The sequence below is a fragment of the Aplidium turbinatum genome, chromosome 17 (assembly GCF_918807975.1).
Source record: "Aplidium turbinatum chromosome 17, kaAplTurb1.1, whole genome shotgun sequence".
NCBI classification, from domain to species: Eukaryota; Metazoa; Chordata; class Ascidiacea; order Aplousobranchia; family Polyclinidae; genus Aplidium; species Aplidium turbinatum.
Window position 1 is genome coordinate 18529240 of NC_137488.1, and position 19323 is coordinate 18548562.

The 19323-nt window shown below is 37.0% G+C and overlaps 1 protein-coding gene across 1 annotated transcript; it reads right to left on the bottom strand.

Annotated features, from left to right (window-relative positions):
- Window positions 1-4788: 4788 nt before the first annotated feature.
- Window positions 4789-19101, bottom strand: LOC145786955 (pyruvate kinase PKM-like). Its single transcript, XM_082598704.1, has 11 exons — window positions 18914-19101; window positions 16254-16445; window positions 15350-15522; window positions 14818-14975; window positions 10871-10991; window positions 9687-9803; window positions 9028-9214; window positions 7974-8050; window positions 7337-7433; window positions 6055-6203; window positions 4789-5344 (listed from the first exon to the last, which is right to left on the bottom strand). Exons 1-11 carry the CDS (start codon window positions 19056-19058, stop codon window positions 5174-5176), a joined length of 1587 nt encoding a protein of 528 aa, XP_082454830.1. The 5' UTR covers window positions 19059-19101; the 3' UTR covers window positions 4789-5173.
- Window positions 19102-19323: the final 222 nt, after the last annotated feature.

A 19323-nucleotide genomic window follows, 5' to 3' on the forward strand; every position in this document is an offset into this window, starting at 1 on the left:
GGCCACTTTATCTTACCGCTTCTTTGTTAAAAAAAGCTTAACCTACCAAACTGGCTATTTTAGCTCCAGCAGCAGGCCAATTGCAGGCATAGTGTAAGCCTGCATAGGGTGGCAGGCCTATCGTGTAGGCTAAATTCCAGCTAGACCAGTGGTTCTCAAACTTTAAAAAAAAAATTGTTGAACGGTCCCCTTGCAATTTTTTCAACGACTCACGGTCCTTTAAAACTTAAGGCAAATTAGCACAAAAACGGTAGATAATAGTTCATTTGTTACATGCAATCAAAAATGCACACGTCAATAAAATGGGTGCACCGGCTTGGGTTTTATGATAGGTTTCGTTCAATATGATCTTGATGTGTTACCAAATGTCTTTTCAGCTTGCTAGGTTTTAGAGCAGAACTTGCTAAAACTTTACAGCATAGCACGCACTGCGGCTTTTCTTCTCCAGAATATATCACAGTGAAACCAAATTGAACATAGGAATCAATGAATCGTAATTTTTTTTAAGGCTGAGCCATTTTCACTTTTTGTAGGCTACTCAAATTTAAGTTAAAAATTCAATTAGTAAAGTTAAAAAGTTATTAATTTGACTAAGGCTAAAAAAGCTAAAAGTTCGGAAAAGCATTCAATTCAAAACTTTAATCAATAAAAATAACCAGCCTTAATCAACTTCGCCTACATCCTTTTTAGTCAAGTATATTTCGTAATTCTGTTCTTGATCTGGTAAACACGAGTGTTGTAGGAATACGTCACCACTATGCACTCCTTGATGTCACAAAGGCGATAGAAACGAAACAAAGGCTATCACAATCAAATCAAAGGTCAGGCTTAAAAAACTGTGTGCAGCGATGCCAAGCCAGCTTACTAAAATATACCTGTTAAGTTTGGTTTGGAAAATAAGTTGCCTGAAAATTTTTACTTTCCACAATTTTTTTTTCATTGGGATCATGTTAATTTTTTTGAAAGGTGCTTCACGGTCCCAGAAAATTGTCTCGCGGACCCCAAAAGGACCGCGGACCCCAGTTTGAGAACCACTGAGCTAGACAGTCACGGAAACTTGTCACATTTAAAATGGATCTTAAGTTTCAAACAATAAAAACAAATGTAATCAAATAAAAAGCCAAATGGCAACGTTCTCAAAAAATAATGTTCACATCACAAAAACTTATAAAACTTTTTCATCGGATTTTGACACTTTTCTTGGGTTTTTGGACCGTTAGCCTACTAACCTAACAGACTGACAAAGACAAAGATTTTCTTAAAGTCAAATTTTCGGATGTTTTAATGCCAGTGATGTTTTGTCACTTGAGAGGCAGTTAGGAATTTAGAAAACTTCAGATTGCAAAAAAACTGTTGCCATAGTTTGAAAAACAGCTATTTTACAGAATATCTCATGCTTGGCAGTAAACGTAACCGTGGGTTAACCTTCAACGTTTGTCAGTTAAAGTTATTGAAGTTTCCGATACGTAAGCCAACGTGACTCGACAAAGCAAACACAGTTCCAACAGTCAAAAGCGTTGAATACACGGAAGATATTTGCAGGATTGAATACGCTGCAGCTCCATAGGAGACCAACCCCGCGAGCCCAACTGATATAGCTAGCGCCATGGTCACCTGGGTAGCTGGTCTTGCATATTTCCTTTTAGAAATGTTGTAGCCGAATCTTCCTGTAAAAGAATATGAACCACACATTGTATGATAATCTTGTTATCACATATAAGGCCACAAGACTAAAAACAAACTAACTGAACAATCAACTACTTTCAAGTGGTAGTGATTCTGCATTAGTTTTGAAAAATTAATAGTCTACGTCCACATCCAAATTTAATATTTCGTGTTTAGCCCACCTGTAAAACAGGGTTGTAGAGTAGGCTAGCCTACATGTCTGGACCACACAAAATCGATAATACAGTAACATATAATCATGATATAACTATTGTGCAATTAGCAGGCTACTTATTATTATTATCTATTTGCATCAGACAAGAATGTCCAAGAAAAGAAAGCAAACGTTGAGGTGAAGATGTTGGAGCATAAAGTCAGTTTAACTTTCCCTGACCCCTGCTGTGTTATAGCAGGGTAATTTTTTTAATGGGAGGAAATAAACCATGAAACTGAACTACATCAAATGCGGTTATTACTCTATTTGGTGTAATTCGTTCTGTTTGGCTTTTTGGTTGATATTGAGCACTTTTTGTAGTAGGCTACTAATAGTATTTATTGTTTGAAACTAAACTACTGTATATATTTTAAGGTGTTTAAAATTCAATAGAAGCGTTGGGCACGAAAATTCGTTTGTTGCCAAGTTAAAAATGCCGCCATTGCGGTTAAAAAATCTACACTTTGCAATGCAACTAGACTATCTCCTTTCTTCTAATCATTAATGGCCTAATACAGTAGTCGTAGTCCCCGCTTAATACGCCCTCGGGACCACACAACTTTGGGCTTATTAAGCGAGGAACGATTCTTTGCCACTTCTATACTGTACATTCAGTAATTCTGGACCGGACTTTATTGTACATTAACAAGCAGGTGGGCATATAAACCGTGGGCTTAAAAGTGGGGATTACTGTAAGTTAATTGACAATATAGCCTTGTTGGTGTTTTTAAAAATTGATGCCTTTTTTATGTAAACTAAAGAATAAATTAACTGGAAACTCTGATCAACCGAGACAAAAAATGTTTGTAAGTTTACAAAGATAGGGCTAGGCTACTTTCACTTTTTTTTTTTACAACTAGAGTTCGAAAAAGAAAAGAAGTTATATGCAGTAAATCATGTGATTAAGTTAGTTAGTTAATAGCTACGAATGAAGTAAGACCGACCAGCCTACCTGAACATAGGGCGACTAGCAAGTACAAGAGCCATATTGAAGTGCTCTTTTCATATTCTTTGTATTCTGAAGGAGTAGCCCAGCTTTTAAGAAATGCCAAACGCAGTTGTAAAATCGAGGACACAAAAATGAAAAACAATATAATCTCTAATGAAGTGATTTGTTGAGGGACTTCCTTTTTGTGGGGTTCAACATCAACAATTACATTGGGTTCTTTCTTCTTCCACCGTTTCATTTTCTTGCAAGAATATGTGATTTTTAACCTTTCTGTGAATGAACGTTGTTTTGTTAGTAAATACAGCTTACACAACATATAATGGCAACTGTTTCATAACAAAAGTAGGCTACTCTGCTCAATAAGGCTGAGGATTCAGCTTCTTCTCAAGCATTATCTTCGGGTAGGCTACAATAATGAACCTACTGTGTATAGATAGCAGTGTTGCCAGATGGAAAATTCAATCTCCCGATTAGCAAAAACTTTCAGAACATTGGAAGCAAGAAATTATGATTGCAAATTTTTAGAGTTCTGGACAAGAGAGAGAAAATCAAGACTGAAAAAACACGTGCATTTTCAAAGAGCACTTTAACCTTGAAAGAAAACACCATCTGAAGGAGGTGACCTTTTTGAAGACGCATTGCGATAAAAAAAGCGAATGCAATTTTTTAAGCGATAGAAAGAAAATTTATTTGTTTGGGTTTGGCAACACTAACCATTTGTTTTAGGGTAACCTACAGCTGACAGTTTTCGGGATTGTTCATAGCACTATAGCCTACCTAGATTTATAAACCACTTAGTGGTAGGCTAAAACTTCAGTTTATCGGTAGGCATTTTTAGCAATTAGTAAACAACAGCTACGGCAGCCTAGGTCATAAGCTGCATGTAGGCCTAGGCTTACTCATTTCCGAAATGACTATTTCAAATGAAATAATTCGCCAGAGATAGGAGTTTCTGAAAATGTCATATCGGTGCGTGAAAAGAAACTTGGAAGCTGGTAGGCTATAGTATACAAGTCTCCGCCCTGGTCAAAAATACCACTATGTTATACATTAGAATCGATAAAAAAATAGGGTGAATGAAACTACTTTACCTTTGCTGTTGATACACTTCAAATTAACCTATGTTGTGGTCGATCCTCCATTCAGCGGCATATAATCGATGGAATAGTTCCCCGGCAACAAGACTTCAACAATCCGAAACTGCACTCTGTCAATCTCGGCGAACCGGTCGCGAATTTTTTTCCCACAAACTTTTTGCTACTTCGCATAGAGTTTGTATTTATGTCGTGCGAATGCAAACGTTTTTCGTTGGCGTGTATGGTTCAGTGGTTTCGTCTTTTGCCTTAAGTTCGTGATGGCATCAGTTCGACGCCCATCGAGGTCAAATTTGTTGCAAGAAGCTTTCCCAGTCCGAGGATAAAGATTCAATCAATTAATCTTAAGCACTAATCAACAGCGCACAAATACTCTTTCATTGTTTTACCCAGTTCATCCGTTAAAGCATTCATAGGATTCCATAGCTATGACAAAACGCAACAGACTGAGAACTGAACCTTGATGGACACCCACTTTCACTTCAAACCATTCTGACATTTTATTCTCCAGCTTCACTGCTGTACAACTTTACAGTAACCAGTTAGGTCTTTATTGTTTTCAGTATATTTGACAGGATAGGCTACATTTTGCAAACTATAGAAGCAAAAGCTGCGGATTCGAATAATTTCCCAGCTAGTAGGCTGGGCCTCAGTATTTTTGCTTTGAACGGTATCTGTAGACGCTGACATTCCAATAAACAACTGATTTGTCGGCTGGGTATTTTCCCCAGCATACTCGAAAAACGAAAAGCACTGAACTCAAAATAACCGTACAAGTCAATTTTAAAGAACTAAGTAGCCTATCATTGATCTTTTTGTAGCAGAAATATCACCGCAGCAATAGCTAAGTACTTAAAAAGAAAATATAATGTTAATACAATCTTTATTTTCAAGTTTTTTTGTTAAACTTGAAGTTATAAACCATGCAAAGTTAAAATTAAATGGGAAACTAGCAAATTAGAACACTAATACACTGCGTATATTCAACTCACGTCGGTCGGCTTCGCAGCTAAAAGCACATTATATAGACCTATAACACGTGTAACTTGTTATATTGTAATGATTTAGCAATAAACAACACATCACACAGTGCATTATTGTCGCAGGAACTTATCATAAATCAGCGTGATGAGTAAGTGGCGTAAACAATAACTTGATTGACACAAACAATTTCATGCAAATTAATTAGAAACGGTTGATTGAGCAAAGGAGCGCACAACGCCCAGGAATCAAAGCAACAGCAATACTTCTTTACTCGATTTGCACGACTCTCATTGTGTTGGTGAAGCCTGACCCCGGCTGCCAACCAGTGACCACAATGACGAAATCTTTGGGCGCAAAGAACTTTCGTTCCTTTCCGACATCGATCGCGAATTGCACTCTCGCGTCTACGTCATCAGACCACGGGGAAACAACTGGCGGCTGTACAAAAATACAATAAAAAAGAATTTGTTAAGAATAGGCTAAGAATTACATTCGCCTTCTAAAACGTAAGAACGAAAATAAAATTATGAAGTAGCCCAACTACCTTGTAATAAATTCAACTTTAAGAAAACTTTTTGCCACGCAAGTATCAGTAAATTTCTGCAATAAAATGCATTTAATATAGGGAACGTTCAAATATTACGTAACGCCTTCGAGGGGGAGGGGGGGGTTTATGCAAAACGTTACGTTAGCGTCACATCAGGGGGGAGGGGGTTCAAGCAAAACGTTACGTAACGCTTTCGAGTACGGAATGGTAGTTTTTTGTGCTGAATTCGTAGTGAAAAAGCGTTACATGGGGGAGGGGGGGATTGAAAAAAGCGTTACGTTGGTGTTACATGGGGGAGGGGGGGGTCAAAAATTCGGAAAAAAGGCGTTACGTAATATTTGAACGTTCCCATACGCCAGTGCGTTTAATCCACAAAAAATATGTATTAGAGTTTCAACTAGAAAGTAATTTACATTGAATAACTTACATACAAATTCTAAGATATCAAAAAGTCTACGCAACAATACAAATACAAACCAAAACAGTTAACCGCAAAAAGCTTCACAAGAAACACGACTTCGAGTTCATTTGCACCATCATGTCATGTTCTTTTAAAGAAATTCTCTCACATCTTCTTTGTGTGTTCAAAATGCTCACTGACCTGGAAGAGAAGAGGGAAGCATCCTCTGTACAAGTGAACCTGGCGAGAAGTTTGTGCGAACCTTGTCACGGTGAGGATTGGCGCACGAGGGCGGTAACTCGATATCATCGCCGCGGATTTACCGGATCGTGTCAAGACAATTATCCCGGCTGGGGAAACAAACAATACATGAAGTCGTTTGTTGACTCATTTATCGCATAGTATGAAATGATTAGGTTAGCAATTCTTAAACTGGCAACATTTTTTCATTCCTGAGGTAAAACTGTTCTTTTTTGACTCAGGAAGGTAAATCGTTTGCCATCCAACACATGCTGCCAAGTAAACAACTTCTCCGAAGCAAAATGAATGATGTTGATGGTACCGGGACCGTTGAGGATAATTTGGGCCCGGTACCAATGACGTTTTCGGGCCCCCAATCAAGACACTTCGAAGAAAAACGCGCTATGCAACGAATAAGAGGTGGTTTCTTTAAGTTCCCGGTCCCCTGAATTCATACCGCGCCCAAAAGTAACCCCTTGTCAACGCTACTAGATACTACAGACCAGTGTTTTTCAACCACTGTGCCGCGGCACACTAGTGTACCGTGTGAGATCGTCAGGTGTGCAATATGATGTTTTCTGTTTTCTCATATGGCAATATCATGTTTTCTGGTAACCTGCTTTAAGTGCAATCGGATTAGGGGAAAATCTAATCATCTTGTCTGATAAAGGAGTAAAATTCGTGAAAAAAAAATGATACTGGACTAGATGGTGAAGACCAAAAATAATCATCTGGCACGCTTACAAACAGGGAAAGTGGAAAAATCTTATGAGGTGGATAGTTTTTAAGTGGCCGGCGCAACCTAAGAAACTCATGAAGTTATAGCAAGTAAATAGATATACCGCGTGCCGAGTGGCAGGAACGTAATCAACAATTGGTGAGTCACTACAATTTGCCGGCCGCTCGTGCAGTGATGTCACAATGCAATCCTCGTTCAAAGCATGTACTCGCTCTGGGATCGCTTCTATTTCACAATGCAGCAACTCTTGTGGCGTGGAAATGTTAAATGAATGGACAAGCTCATTATTTTTAGCTGTCAAAAAGCTCGGTAGCGGGTAACAACAGTTACGAAAAGCGTTCACATCCTAGTTGATCCAGAAGATATTTTAAGTTACTTAAGCTTTTTTATACTTTCTTTTTGTTGATAGCAAAGTTGTGTGAATCTTATTATCCGGATTCTTATGCCAGTAATGCAAACCAAATTATAAATTGCAAAAGAAAATTCGTACACACATTAAAATACCTGCTCTGCACTTAAAGGAAGCTTCAACTACAGCACTTGCAATCGCTTCTGTTGGCTCAGTGGCAAAGCTGCGTGTGTGTCGGAGCTCTTCGAACACCTATCCAAAGTTATAAGTGATTAATGGGAACCTACGGTGATGAGCAATCACTGGACAATTTATCCTTTTCCCATTGATTCAATGTAAAAAGGAAAAGTTTTACAAGTTGGGAAAGTGATTCTCAGCCAGACGTTGAAATGATGTAAAAGAACAACTTTAGCTAGTCTGGTATTGAACGGAAGAAACGAATTTTCAGGAAAACTCCTTCAAAGCCATTAGTTTACATCAGGGTTTCTTAAACAGGGGTGCACGCACCACTAAGGGGTACGACTGTACGAGACTTGTTTTCAGGGGTATTGGGATGCTGAACATTACGGTTAGTTATATAATGACGTACAAAGTTCTGTTTGTTTACAGGGTTCCAAAAATATTCTGAGCTGGAGGCAACTATTACTTTTCAGCAATTGTAAGAGGAGGTGGGAGAATTGGTTTGTGATTTAAAGGTGGTACCAAGCAACAAGGTAAAAAGTTAAGAACCGCTGGTTTACATGACTCTTCTCAGAACAATAAATCTGAAATTAAATTTGGGAAAATACAAACCTTCCTATGGAAGATTGCTGCTTCGGCTTCCCGAGCAATTTGATGTTGCATTTTTACACATTCCAAGGGATATTGACCTTAAAAATGAAAAAACAAACATCACATATTTATTAGAACTGCTCTATAAAGTTAATTATTAAAGAATAATCTTTCCTTCTGCTTCTCCAAGGTGCTTTATTTGCAATACCGGTAGTCAACTAGTCATCAGTGACAACTCAATCTAATAAGACTTGCTTCCAAACTCAGGGAAAGGTAAACCTTTCAGCGTGATTCACTGTATCTTACAGTTGTCATAGTCAGCTCTTATCTTAACTTTATTGGCAATTATCTGACAGTTAACTTGGCAAAATAACTTTAGATCCCAATTTTACGATGACATCGTCATAAAAAAGAACATTGTGCCGTTTCGCATGCCTTGTTTAAATGAAGAACAACGCCTTTCGTTGGTACGAACGAAACCAATGTACAAGTTTGGTTTGGCCTTCCTGAGTTAATTCTACATATCGCTTATTTACAGTCAGTTTCGGCGTCTGCTCGTCTGTTTTATGTATAAAAGTGACAACTCAATCTACTAAGAGCATTACGAAACCAAAAAAAGATAAACTTGTCAGCAGGATTCGCTTCGTATCATGCGGGGGTAATTCAGGTCTCAAAACAAATTTTAGAAGACAGTGTATTAGTCTAAAAATTGAAGTAGAAACCTTAAAAATGACACTGAGTGTTGATTCTCAGCACCTGATAAGAACAACATACATTTCATACAATCGTGTGCTTAGGTGGGGCTTCTATACCGCTATTGATAAAACTGACTACATTGCAAAAGCTACATTTCACGAGCTGTGTGGGCATGGTAGTTATCCCTGACTAGGACAGATGGTGTTTCGCAAGGGTTCGATTAACTGTTTAATTAATCGGTTTTTGTGTATTTACAATAAATGTCGTAAGCTGAATCAAGTGGTTTCATTTGGATTTGTTTGTGCTACAACCAAGCGAACCTTCTTTCAAAGGTCTATGACTTTATAAGCACTATGTGACGCCATAAACACTATCAAACCTTTTGCCGTTTCTCCACTCAGCATGACGCAGTCGGAGCCATCTAAAACAGCATTGGCCACATCCGAGGCCTCAGCACGTGTGGGCCGGGGTTTTGTAATCATGCTCTCCAACATTTGTGTGGCGCAGATCACTGGTTTCCCTTTCAAGTTGCATTTTCCAATGATCATCTTTTGAGCAACAAACACCTAAAAGACCACAATATTTGTAACAACAGCCATGATATTTCTACGAATTGTCGAACCACAAACTTTCGGCACTGTACAAAATCGGAATGGCCCGTTTCGGTGAGTCCGATCCCTTAACGGGAGATTTTTTCAATTTTTTTTTCAAATTATTGGGTACCGTAGCCTAATTATCATTGCCGTTTTAGGGTTAGGGATTAGGAGTTAGGGGTTAGGAACTCACCGAATCGGACTCACTGAATCGGACTCACTGAATAGTAGCAGACCCGTACAAAATATATATTGAAAGAATCCCAATCATGAATTATCAAGAACGGAGTAGATCGAATGAACGCGAATTACTGCGAGCGTATTTTTATTGACCACAACATAGAAACGATTATTTTATTTACACCAAAAAACTTAGTAACATTTTTGTATGCTAAAATATTGCCACAAATATGAGAAACATGTTACTAGTCACGCAATATCTCACTTTCTCTGCGGGGATTTCAATACCCATGTCACCACGGGCCACCATGATTCCATCGCTCGCATCAATGATTTCATCAATCTTCACAACACCCTCATGATTTTCAATTTTGGAGATGATCTGTGAAAAAGCATTTCAATTCAAAACTTGAGCTACTGAGCTACGTTTGAGCCATGAAGCTGAACATCTATAGTTTTACAACTCTATGTTGAAAGTGTTTCATGGATTACACCGATAAGTTACCAGAGAGCAACCAATCTTTGGTGCCATCGTTCAAAACACGCAGCCTTCAATCTCAAATGAAAGTATCTAACAAGGCAAGCGCGACAGTACGGTTCTATTGATCCGATACCGATTGCATCAAAATGCATCAATGTCATTGTTCCGATATAACAAGCAAGCTGCATGTTCGCAGCATGCCACTCTCAGAAATGTTTTGTTCTGCTTCGCCTCACGTTATCAAGTTGTGCTTTCCATACAAAAGCTCAAAAAGCAAATTTGTCCAGGGAACTCCAAGTTCATAGGCCCTTTCAACTCTTATCACAAGGTCTTGTGAGATAGTTATCTAGTTCATTTTTATCGTTTATAACAAAACAATCCAGTTAATTGATTCACAAAAAGTAAGACTGGCTCAGTGCAAACAACACGTGAACGGCCAAAGCATAGAAATAAAAAAGCTTTAATTCTCAACAGATCGGTGTTTAGATGTATTTAACTCATCCGGTGGGAACTCCGTTAATCGTTCTAAGTACGGTCGATAACATTCTCATAAAGGTTGCTGGGAAATGGAGGTATACCACTGTTACAAATCCATATCGATTCACCTTCGCATTTCAACAACAAAATTATGCTATTTTACGTTACTTCAATTATGTAAGATTTACAGGGAACAGGCTACTGCACTGGCTTTATCGCACAATCCTACTTGACATTGTAGGCAGCCGAGTACATTTTAAAGTTAAACTGTTTCAAGGTCACTCGAGTGAAGCAATCTATAGTGGTTTTTTACTTGGCAAAGCGGTCGGTCAAGAAATAAATATCAAGTTTGTTTGTTGGTTCAAGTAAGGTTACGTTCTTTCTGTGAGCTATCTTCGCAGTTTCAACGACAAGAAAAACATGTGTGTTTTAATTCACAAAGAGATGAAGATGACATGAACAAATGTTGTTTGGTGAGCGATAATACTAACCTTGATATTTTTACCGTCCTCCCCTAGAACTTTCCTAACAGCTTCAACATCTGCAGCTTTACGAATAAATGACGCAAATACCATGTCAACACCTTGTTCCACACCGAATCTGAGATCACTCCTGCAGCAAAGTTCAATAGTTTAAAATCAGCAATGAGAACGCCAATGTATTCAGCTGCTTTCTAGTTAAGATTTGTCTAACAGAAGTGCTAGGTTGAGTAGGTTCATCTCTGGGAAAGCAAACAAACTCTGCAAACAGTATAATATATGCACTGTTTTTGTAAATACAAAGTCAATAGTTAAAGTGCCCCTGACAGGTTGGATCCAAGTATAGTAACTTTTTAAAGCATTTCCTTGCGCAGAATCATACTTAGCAAACTTTTTAACCTTAACCTCGTAGCTCGACTGGTTAGGGCGTAATTTACATCAAACGACGGCTCCGCAGCGCCACCACAGGCGAAACTCCATATTTCACTGCTCTGGGACGACTTTGGTGGTATTACGTCATTGTAAGTCGGCGTTCTTAGCGACGGATGAAACATACGTTTCCTAGATGTGATTGCTGGATCACAGTTTAGTCGGAGTTGGTACAAGCGGTTGCTTTTTTCAAAGATCTGTTGTTTTTTACAGTTTAATAAAACTGTACTGGATACGTTCCTACAAAACCTAAAATATACTTGAAGTGAAAAATGAAGAAATTGTACGAATCATCATTCATATTTAATTCATCATCACTATTCATAATAAATAAAAGTTCTCTCTCTCTCTCTCATAATGTGCCCTCAGTACGTACATAGCAGAGTCTATACATGTAAAAGCCTAGTTTACCTGTACAAGGGTACGTTTTTGTAAACGTTGTTGTTTAGAAGTGCTGAAATCATCATCAGCAACTGGTTGCATCTTTGCTGTTATAGATGGTAGCCTATGGCAAATTCCTTCAAAATGTAAAGTTTGCTCAAGCCCATTTTTACTTGAGTGGTATTAACAAAACCATCTTCAGTGAAGTGAAGAGAACAGCCCATCCTACTTTCGAACACTTGAAGAAAACTTCTACCATTTTCTTCTCAGCACCTTGTTTTGTGGGAAAGCGTAAAAAGAAACCACACGGTCTTTGTCACTGACACTGTCACATATTTATTTATTATTTATTTGCGTCAGACAAAGCTGTCCACATCGAAAACAAAACAACGAAATACTGTAATACACAAACTGAAAATGCACAAAGATCACAGAGAGCCACCTTGGATGCCGTGGGTTTAAAAGCTCACTAAATAGGCTATCTACTGTCACAAATTTACATATAATGAGCGTTGGAAGAATTGAAAGCATTCAAAACGATAAAAATAATCAGATGACATCTTGTCTGATATAAAGCGATTTGAGGAGTGTATGCAATCGGTTAATAAACGAAAACATGTTTTTTCCTCAATAAAGCATCAAACGTAGTTACATTATTCATTACTTGATAGTCACGGGCACTGACCTAACGAGGCAAATTGTGCAATACAGTATTCTGAAAGAGTCATTGTAAGCAACACGTAATCGTTTTATACTAGAAGATCTAAACTTGTTCCACAACTGGGATAAGTAAAACGACATACAATAAGAACGAAATAAACTGTTTTTTACAGCGGGTGAACATTTAGAAAAATTGAGATTTTGCATTATTTGCAGCACAGTACTGAGAGCGTACTTGCCTTGAAATATAATTTTCATCTGAGAACTATCAATAAATACACCCAGATATTTTACAGAGTCTGTGAACACAATTTCAGATTTACCTAGATGTAGCAGAGGAGCACGTAAAAGATAAAAGTTTTTTGGGGAGAATAACATACCAAATGACTTTTTAGAATTGAAAGTAATTTCATGTTCAACAGCATACTTGTGGCAAACATCTAACAAATTTTGTAAGCCACACAAACTAGGCGAGATGCAGCAAATGTCATCAGGAAACATAATATGATTTAGACAAGAGTTGCCAACATAACAACCAACTTTTGTTTTATTGAGATAAGAAAGCTGATCAATACATATATACGGCAAAAAGATAGGGGCTTAACAACCCACCTTGTCAGACTCCGCTGGACACAGTAAATGATTGGCACAGGTGACCTTCCCACCTCACTTGCATGGTTTTTTTACTATAAAGGCACAAAGGTCACCAGTATTCCAATAAGCGAACAAAATAGATAGGCAGTAGGCACGTTACGTGTGATAAGCGTTTTAAACAATAAATGATGATTGACTTTGTCGAAGGCTTTTGAAGCATCCAAAAAGACAGAATATACAGGAGTGTCATGACTGATATAAGAGGACACTGGTTGTTTTATTAAAAAACACTCATTTCAGTACTATGACCAGACTTAAACCCAAATTGATTGTCACTGGTATTCCAGAAAGGCAATAGATGATTCACATAAAACGTTCAAACAGTTTTGAGATTACTGTGGCTAGAGCAATAAGTCTATATAGTTACCTGAATCTTGAATGTCGCCATTCAAATTCTTTACAATCGGGACTAAGACAGTGTTCAAGCAAGAATTTGGTACAGTGCCATGACTAAGACACATATATATTAAAAAGTACACTAATATAAAAACAAATAATCAGCATAAACAATATGTTCAGCTGAAATTTTGTCAGCACCAGCAGCGCGGTTTATGGCAGTTTGACAAGCAAGGAACCAATTGTGTCCATGTTGCAACAAAAGTTGTAATATTTATCCCTAGAAGAAATACATGAGTTAACAAATTCTTTTTCAGTGTTGGTTTTGCTAGAATTTAGCAAGGAGCTGTAATGATGTTTTCACATCTCAGCAATTGCTTCAGGACCTTGTGCTCCACCAACACTTACAGGAAGAGAACTCTTTTTGCAAGTAGACTTTTTTACTTTCTGCCAAAATGACTTATGTGAGCTGTCCAAGTTGAGTGCTGAGGCAAGCACATTTGCTCTATGTTGTTCAGAGGCATGATTACAACGGCGAAAGGCTTGTTTAAACTCCTTTCGTTTGCTCTGCATCAACTCATATAGTTAACCATTTCACTGTTTCCCATTTTTCACCTACATGATGTAACTTTCTCTGGCAGTAGCATGAGCTTGCTTAACATGATTATTCCAACCAGGAACAGAAAATATGTTACATTTCTTCTTTACACCAACAAAGATTTTATCAGAAGCTGCTTTGAGAGCATCAGTTATAATATTATAGAAAGAGTCTATTGAGGCAACATGAGAAGCATCTGAACAATGAGAATTATTGCATTTAATACTTTCAGTTGGCAAGGAAATTTGGGATAGATATTTTTAAATACAACAATACACATGAACAGCAATTTTTAAGCATTGCCTCAACCATAAATTAAAGGTAGCCTACTGTTTGTGAGATACTGTTGTTACACTGCAAATGGCTATAGCCAGATTAGGACAAATAAAAAAGTATCAAAATTGTAGCCCTATGAAACTGCAATTTCAATTGAATTGAGATGCTGTTTGATAAAAATAAACTCAACCTATTTGATCAAAACCTGGTAGTAATAGTAAGTTCACTTTTCTATTTCGGTAATTCTTATTTTGCACATGCTTTAGACCAACAGAGCCCCACACATTCACGTTTTGCAGTAGCCGCACTATACCTAACCAAGTCACCAGTCACCACAGATTGTATCCTTCCAGCTTACGGTGACGTCACAGCGATGTTGCCGTTTTTATTTTCGCAATAGAATGAGTGTCAGATTCGCCGATGTCAACGAAAGTTTGCAAGCGTGTAACTTAGTAGCCTGTTGATATTTTTTACAATTTTCTGGTCAGGGAAGTTTGTTAGTGTCACCTTTTTGATATCTTAGGTAAATTTCGCAAATTTATTTTTCTGTCAGAGGCACTTTAAACATTTCTGCCACTCGGTTGAGCATTCAACAATAAAAATACATAATATAGTCAGCACTTACTTGTCTTTCTCACTGACTGCCGGCAAATCCACTTCGATTCCTGGTAAATTGATACCTTTCTTCGAACCCAGCATACCTCCATTTTCAATCTCACAAATACAATAGTCAGCTCCTTTTTCTTTCACAATCAGGGAGATGAGACCATCATCGACAAATATCTGTGTTGGAGGAATATAATCAAGGTGATCAGCAAAACTTTGGGCATATCACTTTGTTTTGAACAATGTGTTCAATTCTGATCTAAGTGTTATAACGTGTGTTTTGCAGGGCAAAACATTCAAAACAAATTTTGTGTACTTTGTAAAATATTGTCAACACATAGGCTACTTAACAATCAACTAAGTATATAACATCTATGATCTACCAGAAAATATCATTAGTGCTAACAGAAAATAGAAATATCACAGACTTTTATGCAACAAAAGGCAAACTAACTGGATTAGTCTGAAGCACTGACACAAAAAATTCTCCAAAAACAAATTAAAGACCATTGAAATTTTGCTCTGTACGTCTTCAAGTTTTGTTTATTTACCTTGCTTCCAATGTCTACAACCTTGCACAGGTTCTTGTAATCAACGTAAACCATAGAGGCATCTCCAAGTTCAAAGTTTGCATCATCTAGTGACAACTTTATTGTGTTTCCTTTAACTAATTCAACATCAGCACTGCCGCCACCTTTTAAGAGCCCAGTTCGAACTTCTGGTCCTAATTAATGCAGCAAAATAACAGAATATTTGCGTAATTAAAACTTTAGATTAGAACTGTGAAAAATTACTTGCATACCGTTGACCAAAAAACAGTAATGCCAAACATAACAACACATACGGTAATGAAACAAGATGCGTAATAGTCATCAATTGATGAATTTTAGCAACATAAAATTAATGCACAAACCCTGTCATAATTCTCTCTTATCATATGCTCATTGCTCAATCATGTGAAAGCTATCATAGAAACCAAACTAATAAACAAAATCTGTTGATTTTTAAACGATAGCATAAAAAGTGAAAAAGGTAACCAACAAAAAAGTAAAGGCCTATCACTGGTCATTTAAAAACTTTTGTAAAATACAAGTACTGTAAACTAGTTATAAATCAATCTATCGGCTACCAAGTACTCGTATATTACTAATTTAGCACAATTAGTTTTTGTTTTACATACACCACTACAACATTTTTGTATAATTATTAAAGATATCATCAGTTTATTTTTCTATGGCATGATTGATAATACCGTATTATTTTTACCGTATTATTTTTACCGTACATTTAGTTAGAGATATTTCAAACATCCAATGTACCGGTAAATTATATGTGCAACAATTATCATTATTTACTTACCTTCGCACAATGGCAATTAAAGACTCACCCTTGCAATCATACAAAAGCATAATTTTATGCACAGATAGTCAATAATACAACGGAAGAAATCTGTACCTTTAGTATCAAGAGCAATGGCAATAGGTCTATAATAGATTGGAATTGACCTAAAACTTTCAGCAGCTTCGCGCACATTAGCAACAGTTTGACCATGATATTCATGTGTTCCATGTGAAAAGTTCATGCGGGCGATGTTCATGCCACAGATGATCATGTTTTTCAACATTTCAACACTGTTCGATGCAGGTCCTTAAAAAACATGAATAAATATAGAAAGTTGTGGAATGTGGAATGTGGATGTAGAAGTTTTTAATGTTAAATATATATGACCAATTGTTATTTACAATAAAACCTAAACGAACAAATTATGTGCTACAGTTGCTAAGGTTTTATGCTGCAGTTTATTGATAATAAGATCCAAAACTTGTTCAGATAGAACATATTTGAACAAGTTCTATTTGAATAAATTTTGCACTTGATGTTATGATGTTAGAAGTTATATATACAAACTAGAGATGTACCGATACCAATATTTTGGCCGATACCGATCCCGATATCACTTTTTTAGGCCGATACCGATACTGATACCGATATTTTGGCCGATACTTTGGTGTTACAAAAAGAAGCAATTTTGGTATTTGCAAGGAATCATATCAAATGCTAAGTTTTACCTTATTTGCATAAAACTATTGAAAAAAGCTTTCAATTGGCATAACTTATTAAAGATTCAAGAATCCAATCTCAACTGCATTGTTGTGTCATAATAGTAGGTTTTAGTAATGAAAGGCCACCATAATTGAGGACTGGGGTATAAGGGAAGAAACATTACATCATAATTGGGGTTTCTGAAAAATTAATAAAGTGTTTGCGCAAACTCTCCAAATAGGCTATCATAATTGATAATAAGATGTAAAATGTAAACCAAGTGATTTGTGTAGTCGTACAAAAACTATTCGACAAGTAATGTGCAACCTAATGGCGCTTGTCGTTCGGTTGAAAAGCTTTTACCAGGCCAAGACTACCCAGGTAGCAAAATGTATACTTTTGCATCGTTTTTACGTTGCTAAACGTTTAAAAAACCCGTGTAACTTGGTTGTTTTTAGTAAGCTGGTTCTATCAGTTTCTGATTAAATTTCCACCTTTCGTTGTAATAAACTCACCAAGCTTAAACAATGTCATGGCAGAATAAGTATGCTCAAAATGAAAGCAATGAAACTACGAATCCTCACTAAACTAATCAAAATGGTCTTGTTGCGCCTAAAATGACCAAGGCCTATGAGAGGGGGTACGGAGGGTACGGCGTACCCTTGACGGCCCAAGCCTGTGTTTGTTGGGAGGGCCCGAAATTTTGGTTTTATAGTTTACGCGCAAAAATGTTTGGCTAAAACCATTCTAAACGACTAATTTCAAGCATTAAAGTTGTTATTCTTTAGTCCTGGGGGCCCATAATTTAGCAAAAGGGCCCAGAAAGGTAAGCGAGTGCTTTGCAAGCAAATTATGGGCCCAAAGTGGTAATTTAATGCTTTACGTGCAAAAATGTTCTGTTTAAAGCACCCTAAATTAAATCATAACACTTAGTTATTCTGCTGTCCGGGCGTACACTAGCCATTTCAATTCTTGTCGATGTCAATTCTTGCTACAAAACGGCTGCCGAGAAACATATAGTTGATTTAATGGTCTAAATGGCTAGCGTGGAAGCTACACCGTTATGGTTAGCGAATCGCAACAGCTCGCTGTACTAGTGAGTGCTCAGCCTTGTGCTGATAGCCGGGAAGAACGCTCCTTTCTTCACAATGAGGTTGTCATCTTAGGCGCAACAAGACCATTTATTGATTAGTTTAGTGAGGATTGGTAGTCCCATTGCTATCATTTTAAGCCTACTTACTCTGCCATGACATTGTTTAAGCTTGGTGAGTTTATTACAACGAAATGTGGATATTAAATCACAAACTGATATAACCAGCTTACTAAAAACAACCAAGTTACATGGTTTTTTAAACGTTTAGCAACGTAAAAACGATGCAAAAGTATACATTTTTGCTACCTGGGTAGTCTTGGCCTGGTTTTATCCTCTGCTGAGAAATAAAAAGAAACACAAAGAAAAGCATGATAAATATTGGAGAAATTGAGTCTCCTTCACAACTTAAGAATCGAACAACGCAAAACTGCTGAAACAAAACGTTTTGTTTGAGTGAAAGAATCACTGCAAGCAAACAATGCCAAGAGGTACGCACATGAAGTCATGGGAGTGTGAGGTATCAAAAATTTGAACAGGTTGTTATTTTTCTATATCAATGTGGTGTTAGTTACTACTTTAAAAAATCTATGTAATATCTTTGCTTCTGCAAAAATCTGCAGCAAACGCCTTTTTTTACATGTTTAGTATCGGCCACAGTATCGGCCAAATTTTGCCGATACCGATGCCGATACCGATACTCAAAAAATGGCCGATATCACCGATACCGATGCCGATACCGATATATCGGTACATCTCTAATACAAACCTTTGGTAGTGTATATATAACTTCTCCATATTAGTTTTTACTTTTAATATTTAGCTCTGCTTGCTTTATAAGCACTTTATTTTCAACTTTTATATCTGGAATATACATTTGCAGCCTTGGAAAAAATACAAACATTTTCTTTTGAAAACTTAACTATTCATCTGATATTAAAAAAATTTGAATACTTTTTAGAGATTAAAAATAAAAACTTACCTATTGTGCATACAATGGATGTATTGCGGCATGTTGATGGTTCGCTTGTGATATCAAGATGACAGCAATGTTCAAGTAATGTAGATGCCACTTTAGGTGCACCAACTTGTTTTTGATAAAATGCATCTGAATCTTGCTGAGCCATGATTGCACACTATTTTATAGTCAACTTTTAATAATGGACCCAATATACCTTGCATTTGTGAAAACAAAAAATGTCATTACTTAGTGAAATATTGCCAGCACACTTTCTGAATCAAAGAAAACTGCACAGCTCTTTTACAATAACGGTACCGTACATTGTGTGATCACTTACCACGCAACAGCCAGGAAAATCAATCCCTGCATAGGTGCGTACTATAAAACTGTGTTATTTAAAAATATGTTGTATAGGATATAGCCTACTTTAA